Source organism: Rissa tridactyla, chromosome 3, assembly GCF_028500815.1.
Source record: "Rissa tridactyla isolate bRisTri1 chromosome 3, bRisTri1.patW.cur.20221130, whole genome shotgun sequence".
NCBI classification, from domain to species: domain Eukaryota; kingdom Metazoa; phylum Chordata; class Aves; order Charadriiformes; family Laridae; genus Rissa; species Rissa tridactyla.
The window spans coordinates 44,442,421-44,459,331 of NC_071468.1; the positions used below are offsets into that span (position 1 = coordinate 44,442,421).

Here is a 16,911-nt window from a genome sequence, read left to right on the forward strand (position 1 = left end):
ATATTCACAGTGCAAGTATGAGTACACGTAAAACTACATAGTGTGCAGAGCTTTAATTTTATCTAACAAATTGTGAGAGCTTTTTTCAGATAACTGTTCAACCGTGTTCAAAGGCTAAGAAAAATTGTCATTTCAAAAACATTAAGGCTATGAGCCTTACTATTTAACTGTGACCTTTACACGGAGGCTAATATTTGTGCTAGGAGTCCCTGAAGTACTACAGTTAATTCAAAATACTAATGTAGACCTAGAAGTTGTTTGTTTTGTATGCCTCTGGTAATGGTAGTGTTCTTAAAGGTTCGTGGAGAGTAACCAATGCACATTAGACTACAGACAACCAGATGTTCAGATTTCTGGTTATGAAGACACTGCCTGCTGTAATTTTAACATTGATAGTCAAATCTGAGGAGAAAATCCTTGTTCATGTTATTTTATTGTGCAAATTCATGCTAAGTATGTGCTACAGATCCTACTGTAGACTCATCTGCATCAGTAAAGCAAGCAAACAATACATCAACTGCCAGACAATACAAGTATACTTGTGTATAACTGTAAGTACAGCAGAATTAACGGGTATGCAGCAAGGGAACCTATAGGAACTGAAATTCTATTAATGTGAGACTTCTTTCTTGTACATTTTTGGTAAAAATACTATTTGCTCTTCCTTGGGATTCAAGAATTTTAGGAATCAAAGAGTGAAGAATGGTCCATGGTCTTCATCTATCAAATTGCTTGTCTCTTTATGGACAAAATAAAAGTTTAATGTTTGACATATCCAGGTAGAGATAGTCTAGAGCTTCAGAAACTTTAACTTAAAGCTTTCCTTAAAAGTTTATGAAACATACTTTTCCAGGGCAAATAACAGCATTTATTCTTATTAGTGGCTTATGTATTTCATGACCTCGTGGCTTTGTAGTATAGCAACAATAAATTGATGCTTAAATTTTATGTAGAACAGGTGGGTTTTTTTCCTTAAAAAGGGATTCTTGTAATAGGACTTGTATTTTCTTAGCAGATCATCACTTACCACAGTAGGAATTATTACTTCAAATATAATATATGAATGTATACACGTAGACAAAAATGAAGGTCAGGTACATAACCTCAAAATCCTTAAAACAGATTTAATCCAGAAGTTATGATTTAAGATTGCAACAAGGCATTTTTAAGACTTTCTTCTAAATGTTTCTCACTTGAACTATTTTATTAAATTTGCCTTTTCTTCAGGTTGTAGAGATTAGCAGCTGTGAAGACACTCAAGCTTTAGCACTACAACTTATATTATCTTTAACAAAATACAATCAACAGAGAATACAGGAGATGGACAACTGTAATGGTTATTCTATGATTCATCGAGTGTTGATAAAACCAAAATGCATTGTTGGATTTTGCATTCTGAAGGTAGAGTGGTCTTTAAACCTGATATTTTGTTCAATGTTAGTGCAAATTTATAAACTTCTTAATTCTACATTTGAAGCTGTCTTCACAAAGGTGGAACAGTGGTTTGGAGCAAGTTCGGTCTGGGAATGTTTTGCCTTGAACTAGAAACTCCTGATAGGTAAGGGGAGGAAAAGGAAGTGTTGAAAGACCCTGATTTCGGAGGAGAAGCGGGGGATCAGGAAAAGCAATTTTGTTTCTCTGAGCAAAGATCTTTAAACTTAAACTCATAAGCAATTAATAAAAATATTTGAGTGCACTTAAATTTTTTTTTAATTTTGTACTGGCATTATAAGAATTAAGCCCTTTAAATGCCTTCAGTGGGGTTACTAACTATTTTCAAAGTTTACCAGGTAGATACATACCTTCCCTATCAAGAGTTTGATGTATCTTTAAAGACTTTTTTGATAAATTGGATAGGACAACTGTACTGCTTGTGCTTATGACATTCAAAAAAATTTTCCCCCTCTTTAAGACCCTCCTTGAAGGATGCTGCAGTGATGAAATTCTCTATATAAATGAAAATGGGCAATTCATGCTTGACACAGATTCTTCTGCAGTTATCCAAGATGTTCAATTGTTAGAAAAGCTGCTGCTTGACTGGAAGATATGGTCTAAAGCCAAGGTAATTACTTTCATTTTGGAAAGATTTTAAGTCTAAAAGTCACTCTTTTAAAAAAAGGCAATAAAATATTATGAGGTCTGAAATTAATTTCTCCAGTTAGATGTCAGTAAGTATTAAAATTTTCTAAAATTAATGGTCCTTATTTTCCTCTGAATAGCTAGTAGTAGCATCAAGCTCCCATGATCAATGATACAGGTAGCCTTAGTGTATTAAATTCTGTAAATGTAATATATGTAAATGACTTCTTATTGAATGGATTAATTCTATAGGGAATTTATGACTGAGGAAGGCCTGCTTCCCTCTGGAGTTAAACTGTTGAAAATAACCATCCAGTGTTAATATAGCAAAGAGTATACAAAACTAGTTTTAAACAATAAATAACTTTTTGTAGCTTAATCATTAAAATATGCTTAATTTCGTATGAGCATAGCTTTTCTGATAGTTTTTAGTTCTTACCTGACCATTTGCAGTCATTCAGTCTTAGGTGCAAAACTAACTTGACTTGATTATGTTCCTAAACTGTTTAGTTCTTTTTATTCTCAGTGTGTAGACTCAGAAATGTAATTTTGAAGCCATGTTCCTGTTTTGTTTTGTTTTTTTCAGCAAGGTGTTTGGGAAACTCTATTAGCAGCTCTAGAAATCCTTATCAGAGCTAACCATCACCAACAGATGTTTAACATTAAACAGCTGTTGAAAGCGCAAGTGGTACATCACTTCCTGTTAACTTGTCAGGTTCTGCAGGTACTTTCACTCTGAAATCCTACTTGGTGCTTGGTGAATGCTCAGTTTTACTTGGGATGGCGGGGGGAGCAGGCAAAGAGACTAAATACTATGGGGAGGAAAAAAACCTACTTCAGTAGACTGTCCTCTGTGCTTCCAGACCCCTTTCATCTTCTTCAACAGGCATTGTTACTATAAACTCGTATAGTTCCCTACTGGGTGCTCTATTTACTGCTGGACAGGGCAAGACAGAAAGGACAAGAGATTTTAACCATCTGGTACGATTTGAAAACCTGGGCACTAGGTTACTTGCACAACCCCTACATGAGTAGGAGCTGAAATGATCTGTGCCCCTTTTAAAAAGAGGGTCTGGGCTGTCTCTTACTAATTCAAGTCTTCATTACTGAAAAACAAAGATACTTGTGCAGGTAGCAGAAACTGTCTATCCTGTATTTCACTGAAGCTAATAGGGCAACCGGCCTGTAGCACTCAGTCTGAGCACTTCTCTCAACATTTTGATCCAGTAGTAGCTTCCTCCATGTCTAAAAAGGACTTTGGGGAAGTGCTTCAGCCCTTTGATAGACATTTCTTAGGAACATGATTTTGAAATGGTTTCCTGCTTATAGTACATACCTGTTTGTCGAAAATATGTAGTGCAATTGCTTTTTTCTACATTGTATTTTCTGTCTTACATTCCTCTTTATTCTGAGTTTCTCAGTCTAACACGTGAAATGCATTTATTGCTTTTCCCTCTTAATGATTTTTTTAATGGCTTATAATCATTTTCATTGCTGTAAACTTTGAATTTCTTCATTTTTATGTGATATTCCGTACTTTTGGAACTTGTTTGTGGTATAGTTAACTTCTAACATTGCATATTAATGCAAATGCCTAGATACAGAACACTGCATAGTATTTTCTGTTTTGCACGTGAGTACAAACGCTAATATACATTCCTCCTGGGGGAACAAATAATTTCTTAGTTTAAAAAAAACTATTCAAATTGTCCAGCAATGACTTGGCAATTTGTGGGGGAATGATGGAATGGAAGATAAAGCTATATGAACCATTCTCTTCGAAAACCTCACTTCATTTAGTATTCTCATACAGCAGTCTCAGTTAAGGTGCTTGGGTACCAAAAAGAGTTGAAATTTAGAGAAGTTAAAAACAAGTTAATCACCATACTCACATTACAGGGAGGTCTCCCACAAGTTTCTGAAGTCCTGTTCTAAAATCACTGTTCAGTTAATAGATAGGTTTTTTCAAGTAGCCATTTTCAAACTATATAGAATGCTTGATCAAGCAGAAATTATAAATATAATTATCAATGAAATATCAAATGTGTGTGTTTATAAAAATGGCTATTGAGGTGGAAATACAGAGGACCCAGTGTGGCACTGTTCAGAAAATTCTTAATATGTTTGAAAATTTAGTATCAGCAACTACTTTAATTTCTCTACAAATATGTAATACAATCACAGTAAACTACACTTTCAACGTCCTAAGGCTCCAGCATTTCAAGTCACAGCAGTACAGTATGCAGATGATGTTCATTTTCTAAAAATAAACTTGCATAATATCCTCAATATTTTGTTTGTGCCTAAGTTTTGAGTGCGCTGGACTGGAGTAATATTGAGTAGGTACAGTAGCTCCTCTCAAAGTAAAGAATAGAGGCTTTATTACTTAGCTTTTTTCTTGTCTGTTCTATCACAGCATGACTATTTAAAAAAAAAAAACCAAACAAACCACAAACCAGACAATTTCTGTCAAACTAAAAATACAAATAACTTATAGTTGTACTACTTTTCCTTTCTAGGAGCATAAAGAAGGGCACCTTGCATCCCTGCCTCGAGAGGTTTGCAGGTCATTTGTCAAAATAATTGAAGAAGTACTTGGATCTCCCCCAGACCTGGAATTGCTGACACTGGTCTTCAATTTCCTCTTGGCAGTTCATCCTCCCACTAATACATACGTTTGTCACAATCCCACCAACTTCTACTTTTCCCTGCACATAGGTAGATATAGTTTATTTCTGGTTAAATGTGACATAAGATAAAAATCTAGTCATAAATTAATATCTGAAGAAACCCTCTTTCACTCTTACATACTATTCTATGACTATATTCTTTGATTGCTATGTTGTAATAACTATGTATTAAAAAATGATTGAACTGTTGTGACTTACTGTAAACTACTTCTACTTTACTATTGAGAGACATTATACTAAGCTTTGTTTGCTAGGCTTACTTGGAGAACTTTCTTCTGTCTACAGCCATAGATAATCTCTCTGGTGGTTGTCTTTAACTTTCTTTAAGGTTTGATGCTGCTAAATGGAGTTCATAGCATTAGCTGCCCGTGTGGACACATTTGCCTGTGGGCAAACCTTAGAGGAAAAACGTTTAGAAATGTGTATATAGGCCTGTCTCCATATCTACTTTCTTGTTTCTTGTTCCTGAATTCCCAGAAAAATAAAAGTCCTGAGGACCATTTTTAGCAAATGATCTGTTTCACTCCAAGATGTTATTGGCAGGCACCATCAGCACATTGCATACAAGTTACTGAAAGTACCTACGTGCTTTGAGGGATGCAGATCTAGGACAACAGCTGTCTTTAATATATCTGTACTGTGATGATCACTTTGGCAAAATGAGTGATAAGAGCTTTAAAAATTCTTTCTTGTTCTTTTAAAAAATGATGTATAGCAGATGTACAGTTCATGCTTTAATAGTAGCATTGTACAATCTTAACCATAACTTATGTAAACATGGAAAGCATCATCTGAGTTTGATGCTTTTCTCCTCTTGCAGATTCCTTGTGTACCTCCAGTTTTAGTGATCAGTTTCAAAGGCGATACCGTTGTGTTTATCTGTATCTGTCCTCTAATACTAATATATACAATTCTAAGTAAGAGTAGAATGTACTTTTTGATACTTTGCACCTTATTAGATGAATCTGCTCGAGAACAGTCACCTGGTTTTGACATGGCAAAAAGTAAAGTTATTACTGCTTGTATGCCTGCAGGGACCATATTTAAATATAGTTACTTTCGAACATGATATTTTCAGTGTTCTGAAGTAAATTTTACAGATATATCACTAAAACAAAAAATTACTCTCAAATGCTTTTTCTGATTCTCGTGAGTTGAGCACTTCTCATTAGCCTCCAATGATCAGCTTGAAATATAAGCTGGCTACTATGAGTCTAAATATATCCAGAATGCAAACTTAAAAAGCTTTTATGGAACTCTTCTCCTTTTGTTTCTAGATGGCAAAATTTTTCAGGAGAAAGTTGAATCACTTATGTACCTGAGAAATTCCAGCAGTGGTGGGAAGTCAATAGACAGTTCTGCATTTGTGATTACAACTCCAACTGGATTTACAGCTTTACCACTGGAAGGTAAAACAATGCTGGAAAAACAAGGACATTAAGACACACTCGTTTTGCAAATGACCAGAGTTACTTAAAGAGTAACTTAGAGTTACTCTTCCACAGATATTTTTCACAAAGCTCCCCTTGCCCCTTGAAGCTTGATGCCTGAACAGCAGAGTAAGGAGGATTGAATTGAACATGCTACCCAAACTTCTCTTCATTGTCAAGTTGAGGCAAATTGCCACATTGATTGCTCAGGCAGTGACGTGGGCCAAACAGCTGAACAATTTCATTTGCTAAACGGACTTACTAGAGATGTATGAGAATGCCTTAATTAGGCAATAGGTGAAATAGTGAGCCATAAGCAGCTATCCGATCTGTGCAAAAAGGATTAAGCTGATACTTTTCTTTATTTGTGCATAATTCTTAACATCCATCTAAATATAGTATTAAAGTATTGGCATTTAGTTATACTGCAGGTCCACTTACTGTTCCTACATGATAGAGGATGGGAAAGTATATCTTATAAAGAACAACTTATATACCTTGGTTATATAAATTAAAAATGAATAGAATTATGCTGTTAAATAAAATATGCAGTGATTTGTTATAAAAATTGAAGTAAAGCCTTAGTGCAAAATTGTTGGTGAATAGTATTTACATGTCCACTGAAACATGTTGGTAGATTGGACCTCTTCCACAAGAGCTCCAAATGCAGCAACCTGCTCTATTTGACCCTGCTTTGAGCAAGGAGGTTGGGCTAGACAATCTCCAGAGGTGCCTTCCACCCTCAGTGGTGGTTCCATGATTCTGTACAAATTCCCACTGAGGGTTAGTTGGGAGGTTCGTAATGTAAATCCAGAAACTCCAGTATATATGCAAAAATTATTTTTCATTTTATGTGTCTCAGATTTGTGACTTGCTACGTATATGGCTGTGTAATAGCTTACTATCTCTACTTGATAGGCCAAATCTGAGCTATGCCTGGTGTTGAATCAGTTATGCCACATAAAATTAGCCTGGGTCATCACTGTGTTAAATGTATGTGGAGTGTAACATCGACAGAAAAGCTTGTTTCTGGTGTAAAATGAATACTAAAGATATCCTTATTTCTCTAGAGAACACTTCCAAGGCTAGTGTGCAGCAGAAGATAAGCTCTCAGGCACCTAAAAGGCTTTGCAAAAGCTTACCAGCATCTCCTAATTCCTCACCTCAAGTTCATCGAAGAAGGCTAACTGAAAGAATGGGAAGGAGCATTGATGACCTGCAGATTATTGGCAAGCCTGACCACATTGATTTCCAGGGTAAAACTGGCTTTGTAGGAAGTTCTGAAACCATAAAGAGAGTACAAGAAGAACTCTTTCTTAGCAGCTGTGAATCTGCAAAAACAGTTTGTGACTCAGAGTTAACATCTGCTGAAACGTTTGAAGATATTGCAAAAGAAGAGTTATCTGAAAACACATTCGAGAGTAAAGAAGTAGATACAGACCTGAAATGTAATGAAGGTGGTGGTGCTGCAGCTGAGCCATCGCTACGTCGTCCAGACAATCTGAAAGGATTGCCTTCATTTCAGAAAAGTCAGAGTAATTTTGCAGGGTTGGGCTTAGCGTTTTCTGTTCATGGAGGATCGTCAGCCATTGCTCGCTGGCCAAGCTTTGCTGACAAAAGTATACTTCCTGAAGACTGGGAGGGTCTTGCTTTTTCTTCAGCTAATGAGAATACCCAAAAAACATCTGAAAGCCCTGATGACAGGTAAGCAGATAAACAAAATAATAAATTAGCAGTAGCTCAGTTATATGAACTTTAATTTCACAGTCCTTGGTCTTGACGACTATTCTATAAAAATTAGAAGCCTGAAAATTGGGGGAATGTTTTCAATGGCTGTCGTAAACCAATTCATTAAGCTTTTAGTCTAGAATTGCATTGGTTCGATTTTTGCATTTTTAATATAGCAAACTTAAAAATCAGGAATTTTGCTATTTACAGTAAGCTTGGGAACTTATTATGCTAACTCACAAAAAATTCTCAAGCACGGTGTTCTGGTCAGATTATCTTTTTGCTATCTGCCATCCAAAATTAAAATATTAATGAAGAGTGGTAACAGGAGTATTGGAGAAACGTTTGCCAGAGTTCTTCCTCCTCCTGCCCCCCAAGAGTGGCTAACAACTATGTATTTTTTAATGTTTCTTGTTGTAGACAAACTGTGGTAAAACATATTGTTCTGTTTTCAGATGTACAGAAGACTGTCTTGTGCTTATCTGTTGTGGATTATATGATCTCTTGCGTGGAGTTCTCCTAATCCTACCAGATATCATGCTAGAAGATGTGATGGACAAACTTATCCAACCTGATTATCTTATAGTTCTTGTGAACCACCCATCTCCTCTCATACAACAAGGAGTCATTAAAGTAGGCCTATATAAAATGCTTTCAGCTAAAATGTTGTGAGCTAGCGTAGTTAACATGTTGGAAACATAAAGTTTTGTTAATACTTCTTATTTTGTATTCTTCAATTTTCCAGACTTCTGAGTTTTAAGATATGCTTCTACCCCCACAAATTTAAAAAAAACAAAACAACACAAACATAGAATCTTTCAATACATAGTCTATGATATAAGCCAGAGGCCTTAAGACCATATGACAGCATTACTGATGTAAATGGAAGCAACAATGCAGAAAGTTGGTGACCTTCTCTTCCATTTTAAACACATGATGCACTACATTAAATTAAGGTGCAAGCAAAGTTTTGACTTCTAACACTGTTGACTTTCAGTTATTCTGGAGAGTCATCCTACATATTTGTGGCCTTGAACATTTGAGGCTTCAAAATGTCTTCAGAGATTTCTATAGTGTTGACAAGGACAATGTTCCTGGATGGTGACATTATGTACATGAAAAGTCTTTGAGTAGACTTGTATTTTAATTTGAAGAAGAATAAGATTATATGGCTTCATTAAAAAAAGATCCAAAAAATCATATGTGCACTTGCATACACACTGAAGTGCAGGATTTAACAAGTATTAAAAGTTTGAATGTATTTATGTATGCATTCTATAACTGTTATGTTTGTGATTTCACCTCCCCCAAACTTGACTGGAAAACCTAAGAGTCTTCAGGTTAAAAGGATAGGTCAGCTGTTGGTTGTAACAAGGGCAGCGTAGGTTGTAGTTGCAATAATGCAATTGATGTTTTTAATCTGGAATTTTAAATTTTTCATTTCAAACTGTTCAAATCACAGACAATAACTTAGCTTTCAAGGGAGTTATATTAAATGTTTAAATCTTACATTGTAATTATGCATTTATTTTTAGCTGTTGGATGCATATTTCAACAGAGCAAGGAGGGAGCAGAAGGAGAAATTCTTAAAGAATCGTGGCTTCTCCTTGCTAGCCAACCAGCTGTACCTTCACCAGGGGACTCAGGAAGTTATAGAGTGCTTTTTGGAAATGCTCTTTGGACGCTCTGTTGGCTTGGATGAAGAGTAAGAAAGATTTAATCCTTTTAATTTTTGTGTCCTGTAACTTAATACTTGAACTACAAGCATCACACTTTGGAGGCAAGGATGTGATAGGTTTATAATTCCTATTCTCTTCCTAGTAGTCAACAATTATAAAAAAAAACAAACTTCAAAACTGTTTTGAAATGTTTTGCTTGTAGCTTTAACATTTAAATGCATTAAACTTCTTATGACTATTGTATGGCCCTTAAGCTGTTTGTAAGCAACTTCGTCTGATAGGTGCTATCAACTGGGATCTTCTAAACCCTTACTGTTTCTGAGGGCCTCAGAGGCCTTTGCACTTTAAATGTCCTGTACTCAGTTTAACTCTTCCTGTTCTTTCTGATCCTACATGAAACTCTGATTTATATCCTCAGAAGTTTTTAGTAGTCACTAGGCTTCTGATACTGGGTTTTGGTAGGTGATTAAGGAAAAAGCTTGATGCCACTGCTGCCTCCCTGGCATGTCCCCAAATTTTAATCCGTATTTCCTTTAGGGAAAATCCCACAGATACACCGTTTCCTTGAACCAAAGAGCCACCTCATATTGACAGGAAAGGAGATTACCTTTTAGCAGAAAATAATCTAAGTAAATGATATTTTTAGAATTAGTCTGACTACTTAATGATTGTACAGGGAGAACATGCATCTAAGTGTAGTCAGCAGCGCAAAAATCTTGCAAAAAGCTCCTTGGCAGGATTTGTAGCCAAGTTATTTCTGCCTGTTGGCCTGATCTTCACACCCCCCCGCCCCACCCCAAAAATATTCCTGTTTAACTGCAAACCTTTTAACCGGGCTGCTTAACAGTTCTTTGCGTTGGGTTTAGTTATTTCCTTGGGATTGAATATGGGGCTGGAAAGGTGATTCTAATGACTCAGGTTTTTAGGATTGTATATAATAGTCATGTGATGGGCTGATAATCTTAAAATAGCAATCCAGTTTCTTCATGCACAAGTAATACAAGGTCTGAAGCACTGGTCTGACTTCTACGATTGCAATAAGCCAGCAGCTGCCAAACTGAATTAAACTTCAGCAGTAACGGATGTAGGATATCAAACCTGCTGTCAGTCAGTATATTATTATATTGATGCCAAGCTGTATCTGGTTTCTTGATAGCATCTGTGCCAGTTGTAATATTTATTACTGGAAAGATGGTGCATCTTTTTTTTCCTATGCTGATTAAAAAAACTCCTCTGTTTTCAGGAAATCTATATTGTAGACAGTTGGCAGTTAGCTGAAGCTTCGGATAGCCTTTTTCCTTATGGCTCTGAAGTGTTTATTTTGCTCTCATGTCATTTAGTAGACAGACATTGTTACTGCAGTGAAATGTAGGAAATTGCCATTGACATCTTTGCCAAAATACTGGCATGGATTGGTATTACAGTTGCATATACTACTTGTATATACCAGGTTGCTGCTTTAAGGATGTCACTCACTTATATTTATTTTAATAGATTTGATCTGGAGGATGTCAAGAATGTTGGACTCTTTCAAAAATGGTGTGTGATTCCTGTGCTGGGTCTTATAGAGAACTCTCTGTATGATAATGTTCTGCTGCATAACTGCTTCTGTCTCCTGCTGCAAATCATAAATTCCTGCTCAAAAGTTGCAGACCTACTGCTTGATAATGGTTTGCTCTACGTGTTGTGTAATACGCTGGCTGCTCTCAATGGACTGGAAACAAAGTGAGTATTGTATCAGTTGCTATAAAATAGTCCAGGTACAACCTTAAGCCTAGCAAAAATTACTGCATTGTATTTGTTCTACTTCCTCAAATGGTCAGAGAGCTTGTATACAAGTAACACTGGTTTAGAGGTTTTCAGCTTCAATTATACCTGTAAGTGAAAGTTAATGTTTAGATACCCAGTTCAAACAATGGAATATAAACTTTCAAGTGAAATGACATTTTAAAATGCAAGTTTGTCACACTGTGTCCACTTTGAATGCTTTTCCTAATAAAACTCACCTGAACAGTATGATAAAGGCCCAGGAGTTGGTAGTGTTCTATTGTACCTATAGCCAATGTCAAAACTTCAAGAAAAGTCTCTCCTGTGTTGCCTGTGATTTAATATTTGAGATTTTGAGTAACTTAAATGACTTCATTTATTACAAACATTCTGTACTTTAAGAAAAGTTATACAGTGAAAGAAGGAGAGGTGAGGCTTTGTTAATTTATTTCATTAGTTTGTATGCTGAAGAAATAGACAGATTTCCTTTTTACTCCAGTGTAGTTTGTTCTGCATGGCTACAAATTGAGATATTATCCTGAATTTTTTTGAGAAATACAGGATTTCAGACCTGTTCTTTAACTTAGAAAACTGATAATAATACATCATTGCTTTTCCAATAAAACTTTGTTACAATTATAATGTTAGAATGTCTCAAAGGTTTGCAGGCTTCCACAGGTTTGTTACTTCCTTCGGCAGTAACATTTCTATATGAAGTACAATATATTATTAGGTATGGTTGGCAGAAATAGCAAGGGGAATAGTAATGGGTCTTGTTATGGGTTACAATCTACTAGAATTGTCATGTTTCTGGTAACTCCAACTTTGTTTGCAGCATTCCCTTGAATGACTACAAGTTACTTGCATGCGATATACAACAGCTGCTGGTAGCAGTTGCAATTCATGCCTGCAGCTCCTCAGGTTCTCAATATTTTCGTGTTATTGAAGATCTCATTGTGCTGCTGGGTCATCTTCAAAATAGTAAAAATGCAAGGATGCAAAGTAAGTTACCTGCTTATTTTTGGGGTCATGGGACTGGAGAAGTAAATCCCTTCCCCATTGATTTTTTTTTTGTTGTTGTTGTTTAAATTAATATTCCTACTGAGGGAGAAGGGGGAGCTTTCTGGTGATGGATCTTCTTTCTCTTCTAAGTGGTTCTCAAAGTAGTAGTTTTCCTCAGGAGCCTGCCTTGTGGTAAAGAATTGTGTACTGCTAATCTGAACAAACGGCAACTGTAAAAGTTCATTAAGGGTATTTAAATGAAAATGTTCCATATGGTTTCATTTAGCTTATTTCAGAGTAATCAAATTCAATGGCTTTTCCATGAGAGCTCACTTGTGCACTGTCTGTATCTGTGGAATAGTGAGGTGGCTTTCTATGTGACTCTGTGGAATCAAGAGTTTTTTTACAGCTCTTGACACATTTTGTGTTCTTTTACTTTTTACAAGCATCTGGTAAAAATTCTTGAAGACGTGTAAAGAATGTCATATGTTCTTTGCATACCTCTCTGTAGATATGGCAGTTGTTCTGCAGTTAAGAGTTCTTCAAGCAGCTATTGAATTAATAAAAACTACAGCAAACCAAGATGCTCAGGAGCAGACTGCTTCAGTCCCATCGCCGTCTGCACCACATCGGGCAATGTTTCAAAAGCGTAAAGGCATTGCTGGTGAGTAGCAAAAGCGTAGTATTCTTGTATCTTCTCCTATATCTACTTTCAAAATGTAATTTCAGTGATACAACAAATGAGTCCTGTTGCCTTGCTTTTTCTGTGGATTTGCTTTATAAGTCAATATGTATATCTTTAGAATAGTGTAGCCTGTACCCATTTTGAACTTGTGGGGTTCTTACATTAGGAGGAGGGAGGGGGGAACAAAAATAAAACCTGGGACACCTTATTCTCACTGCAGTATCTAAAGACAGATTTTACTTTCTTCTGGGATTCTCTTCAATTCACAAGTCGCTTAGTAAAGATGTTTTTAAAGTAATTCATAGTGGTTTTTAATAGCCATCTTCACAGTAAGGAAATGCCAAAGTAAGTTAGTGCTTGTAACTTTAACACAGCTGTGACATGGGAATTGCATTGTTGCACTACTTCTAATTAGTGATCATCCTGAAGTAAATACCCTGGCACTCCAAATTTATAGATGGGAATTTGAGATTCCTAGATTCCACTGTGGATGTGCTTGTAAAATGTGCAGTTCTAGGTTTAACAGTGATACTTTCTCTGTATTTGATGGATTGTGATCACTCTGTTAAGGTGTTGGGGTCCTCTGGCTGGAAATGGATTTTGTATATCTCTCAAATAGAACTGCATTTAAGACTTTGTAGAAGATATAACTTAAAAACTGGACATGTATTTGAGGGTTTAAAAAAAAAAAAAAACAAACAAACAACCAAAACAACAAAACAAACCACTATTACTCCTGTTTATTATGGGGAATGTTTCTCTTGATGTGGTCAGCTTTCGAGGTCCCTCTCCATCAGCCTAGTAAATATAGTGAAAATGTTTTTATATTAGAGAATCTGGTAAGGCACTAAAGATAAATAAAATAAAAGAAGAAGTTATTTCTGAAAGAAGCAGGTACAGTCAAGGCCCACCAGTTCATTTCAATAAAATTTTAAGGAATATTCCTATAAGTTAGAAATAGTACTTCTATCAAAATTAGCGGAATTAGTGGCAATGGGTATGGTATGTGTTTGTTTATAAGCTGTTAATATAACTGATTCCTCATTTGTCCTGATAAAGCTACTTTTTAATATGCAATAATTTTTTGTTGTATCATTGATTTTTTTAATCCTTTATCCTAATTCTACAGTAAAAACAGGAATAAATAACTTTTTTTAGAATCTGCTTTACACAAAAATATGCAAGTTGTACAATAAATCAGATCTTGAGATTAACTCATTTCATGATACCACTTCTTGAATTTTATGTATTTATTTTCAAATAGAAAAGCTTTTAAAAGACAAACACCCAAATGACACCTATGTTCCCTTCAATATTAATGTATTCCAAATCTTTTGTTTCCTCAAAAGATGTGAACTCTTTGGATGAAAGCAGTTGCTGAGTGATTAATTTCTTGTGCGTTTTAGTAGGTTGCTATTAATGCTTCTCTACTTTAAGGCTCCAGAAAGTTTTCACTTGCTCAGTCTGATGCTCTGCTGATGAAAATGCGTTCACTAGCAACTGAGGAATTCAACATGATGATGCAGCGGAGAATGAGCCAAGAAAATCCTATCCAAGCCACTGAGACGGAGTTTGTACAAAGGTTGCAGAGGCTGACTGTTCTAGCTGTTAACAGACTCATTTATTTAGGTAGGATTTCTTTTTTGTTCGTTTCTGTTTTGACAGAGCCAATGTAGTGCTATATGAAAAATGGGTTCTTGCTTTTGAAGTGTTGAAGTGTTTGAGAGGGAAGTAATACCATTGATGCTAGTTTAATGGATTTAAACATAAAACATCATTCTCTCAGTGATTTGTCTCACAGTATTATGTAACTGACAATCTGGATACAGTTTTTATCTGAATGAATGGAGCAAGTTATTTTAATTCTACATTAGTCCATTCGTGTGTTAACTGCCTGAATTATTACCTGAAGATTTAACTCTGCCAAAGGGAGCATCTGTTCTCTTAAAATGCATCAGTTTGCATGTTTCTATGAAATGGCCACATTTATTAGCAAGACTTGATGACTTTGGGGGCTAGTTCAAATTCCACAGAAGCAAGAGAAAGAGTTTAGCATGTAGGACAAATAATTGAATGTCTCTGTGATCAACTGTAAATGCTGAATAAATTGGTTCATAGGGGAATTGAAATAAGGAATAGTTTTTGATATTTAAAAGTATGTTAAGTGTAGTAGTAAAGACAATGTTTGCTTTAATGCCAACTAAAGGATCATGGGATTTTCTTGCTTGAGATGGTACTGATCAATATGTGCCTTTTAAATTTGAAGCATCTACTGAAGAATGCCTTGATGTACTGGGTATAACGGAAACCGCAAGTCAAAGCAGACTTCCAGCATCCCAGCTGGAAGTTCCTGAAGAGGAAAGCCAGCAAGAACTACCTAACAGAACAAATCATTTTCTTAAAGAAACGTTCAAAATGTTGGTGGAAGGAATCAAAGTATCCATTGTAAGTAATTAGGTGTTGTCCACACTAGAGTATATTCCATAAGTTTCCTTTATTAGGAACTTCTTATGCATGATGTCTTCAGCCCATAAATCCTTTCCTTACTGCCTCTCTCAATTCAGCTGTGGCATTAAAAACTCAGTTCAGCTTCCCAGTTATTCTGCAATTGTAAAATAATAAATGTATCTGCTCTGATTTTTACCTTGACATTTAGCAAACCTCTGCTTCTTGAACAAGCAGACAAAGGTTAAATAGATTTGTGTAGTCTGCAGTTTTGCATTATCTCTTAAACCTGTGTTTAAGTTTGCTGGAGCCTGTAAAGCAAGATCTGTTGTGCACCCACAGATGATGGAGAGTTTCTGAGCAATTTTTGTCTGTAATATATTTTAGAGTTGGTGATCTAATTGGGGGGGAAGGGGAACTTTCTCTTTTTTTAATTGTTGCCAAAGGGCTGAGAGGTTTCTCTTCTAGCATACAGGTGTTAGTTTGTCAACTTTTCCAAGGTGATCAGGTTTTGCTTGGGTAATTTGAAATGGCGTTATTGGAAAGCTTAACTTACTGCTTCTTACCTCTTTATTTCTCTTAGGCCATCTTTATAAAAAGTAGTGCAACCTAATTTTCTCTCTAGCTCTGGAAAATTAATTTTGTTAGGTGTCTTATCTTTCCATCGTGCCATACTTATAGTACTTTTCAAAGATGGCAGGTTTATTCTTGTGAGTACAGGCACCTCAATCCAATGCCTGGTTTCTAATCTTTTGAGGTAATCCATTCATAAACTAGTGATTAATGAAGAAGGGCTATTCATTTAAAAAAAGCAAACAAAAAAAAATTGACTTTTTTTTAAACCCTCTACATCACAATTCTCACTTCTTGTATTTTTGTGTAGTCTCTCTAACTGAATATCTAGTTTAGCTAGGAGCTGCATTCCCAATATTGGCAGATTGAGAGGAAAAATGCTTATTTTACTAGAATGAACAAACCCTTCTTTCATTTTTAATAGAACGCCTTTTAACTCATAATAATAATAATAATCAGTAAACTAAAACACTACTTAGGTTGAAAAATCTTTATTGTCTTACATCTTGATCATATGAACTGTGTTTGTTTTGTAATGTGAAAACTTGGTAAAAGGAAGGCCTAACCCTGTAATATTAAAAAAATTGTCTCTCTTAGGGCACCAGCAGAATGAACACACCGAAGCAGCAGTGGAAGAGAATCCTATTGTCATGTAAGGACACGTTCCGTACACAACTTGGCAGGCTTCTTGTGCACAACCTGTCTCCATCGAGGCCACTGCAAGAGAGAAAGCAGGCTTTGGAGATGGTACATGAAGTAAACCATCAAGAGATTATGCGTGACTGTCTTAGCCCAACTTTGCAAGTAAGCTTGAGAGAGAAGCTTGTAAAACC

At 35.8% G+C, this 16,911-nt stretch overlaps 1 protein-coding gene across 4 annotated transcripts in view; it reads left to right on the forward strand.

The window, feature by feature from the left end:
* LYST (lysosomal trafficking regulator) overlaps positions 1–16,911 on the forward strand; it is a 96,104-nt gene that overhangs the window by 55,518 nt on the left and 23,675 nt on the right. For all 4 annotated transcript variants that reach the window (XM_054195630.1, XM_054195628.1, XM_054195631.1 and 1 more), the window contains exons 18-31: positions 1,228–1,401; positions 1,913–2,062; positions 2,666–2,803; positions 4,599–4,797; positions 6,047–6,178; positions 7,270–7,903; positions 8,383–8,560; positions 9,463–9,632; positions 11,101–11,331; positions 12,209–12,375; positions 12,887–13,039; positions 14,498–14,689; positions 15,327–15,505; positions 16,676–16,882. In XM_054195630.1, coding sequence (XP_054051605.1) covers positions 1,228–1,401; positions 1,913–2,062; positions 2,666–2,803; positions 4,599–4,797; positions 6,047–6,178; positions 7,270–7,903; positions 8,383–8,560; positions 9,463–9,632; positions 11,101–11,331; positions 12,209–12,375; positions 12,887–13,039; positions 14,498–14,689; positions 15,327–15,505; positions 16,676–16,882 — 2,904 coding nt within the window. The remainder of the gene's footprint in view (positions 1–1,227; positions 1,402–1,912; positions 2,063–2,665; positions 2,804–4,598; positions 4,798–6,046; positions 6,179–7,269; positions 7,904–8,382; positions 8,561–9,462; positions 9,633–11,100; positions 11,332–12,208; positions 12,376–12,886; positions 13,040–14,497; positions 14,690–15,326; positions 15,506–16,675; positions 16,883–16,911) is intronic.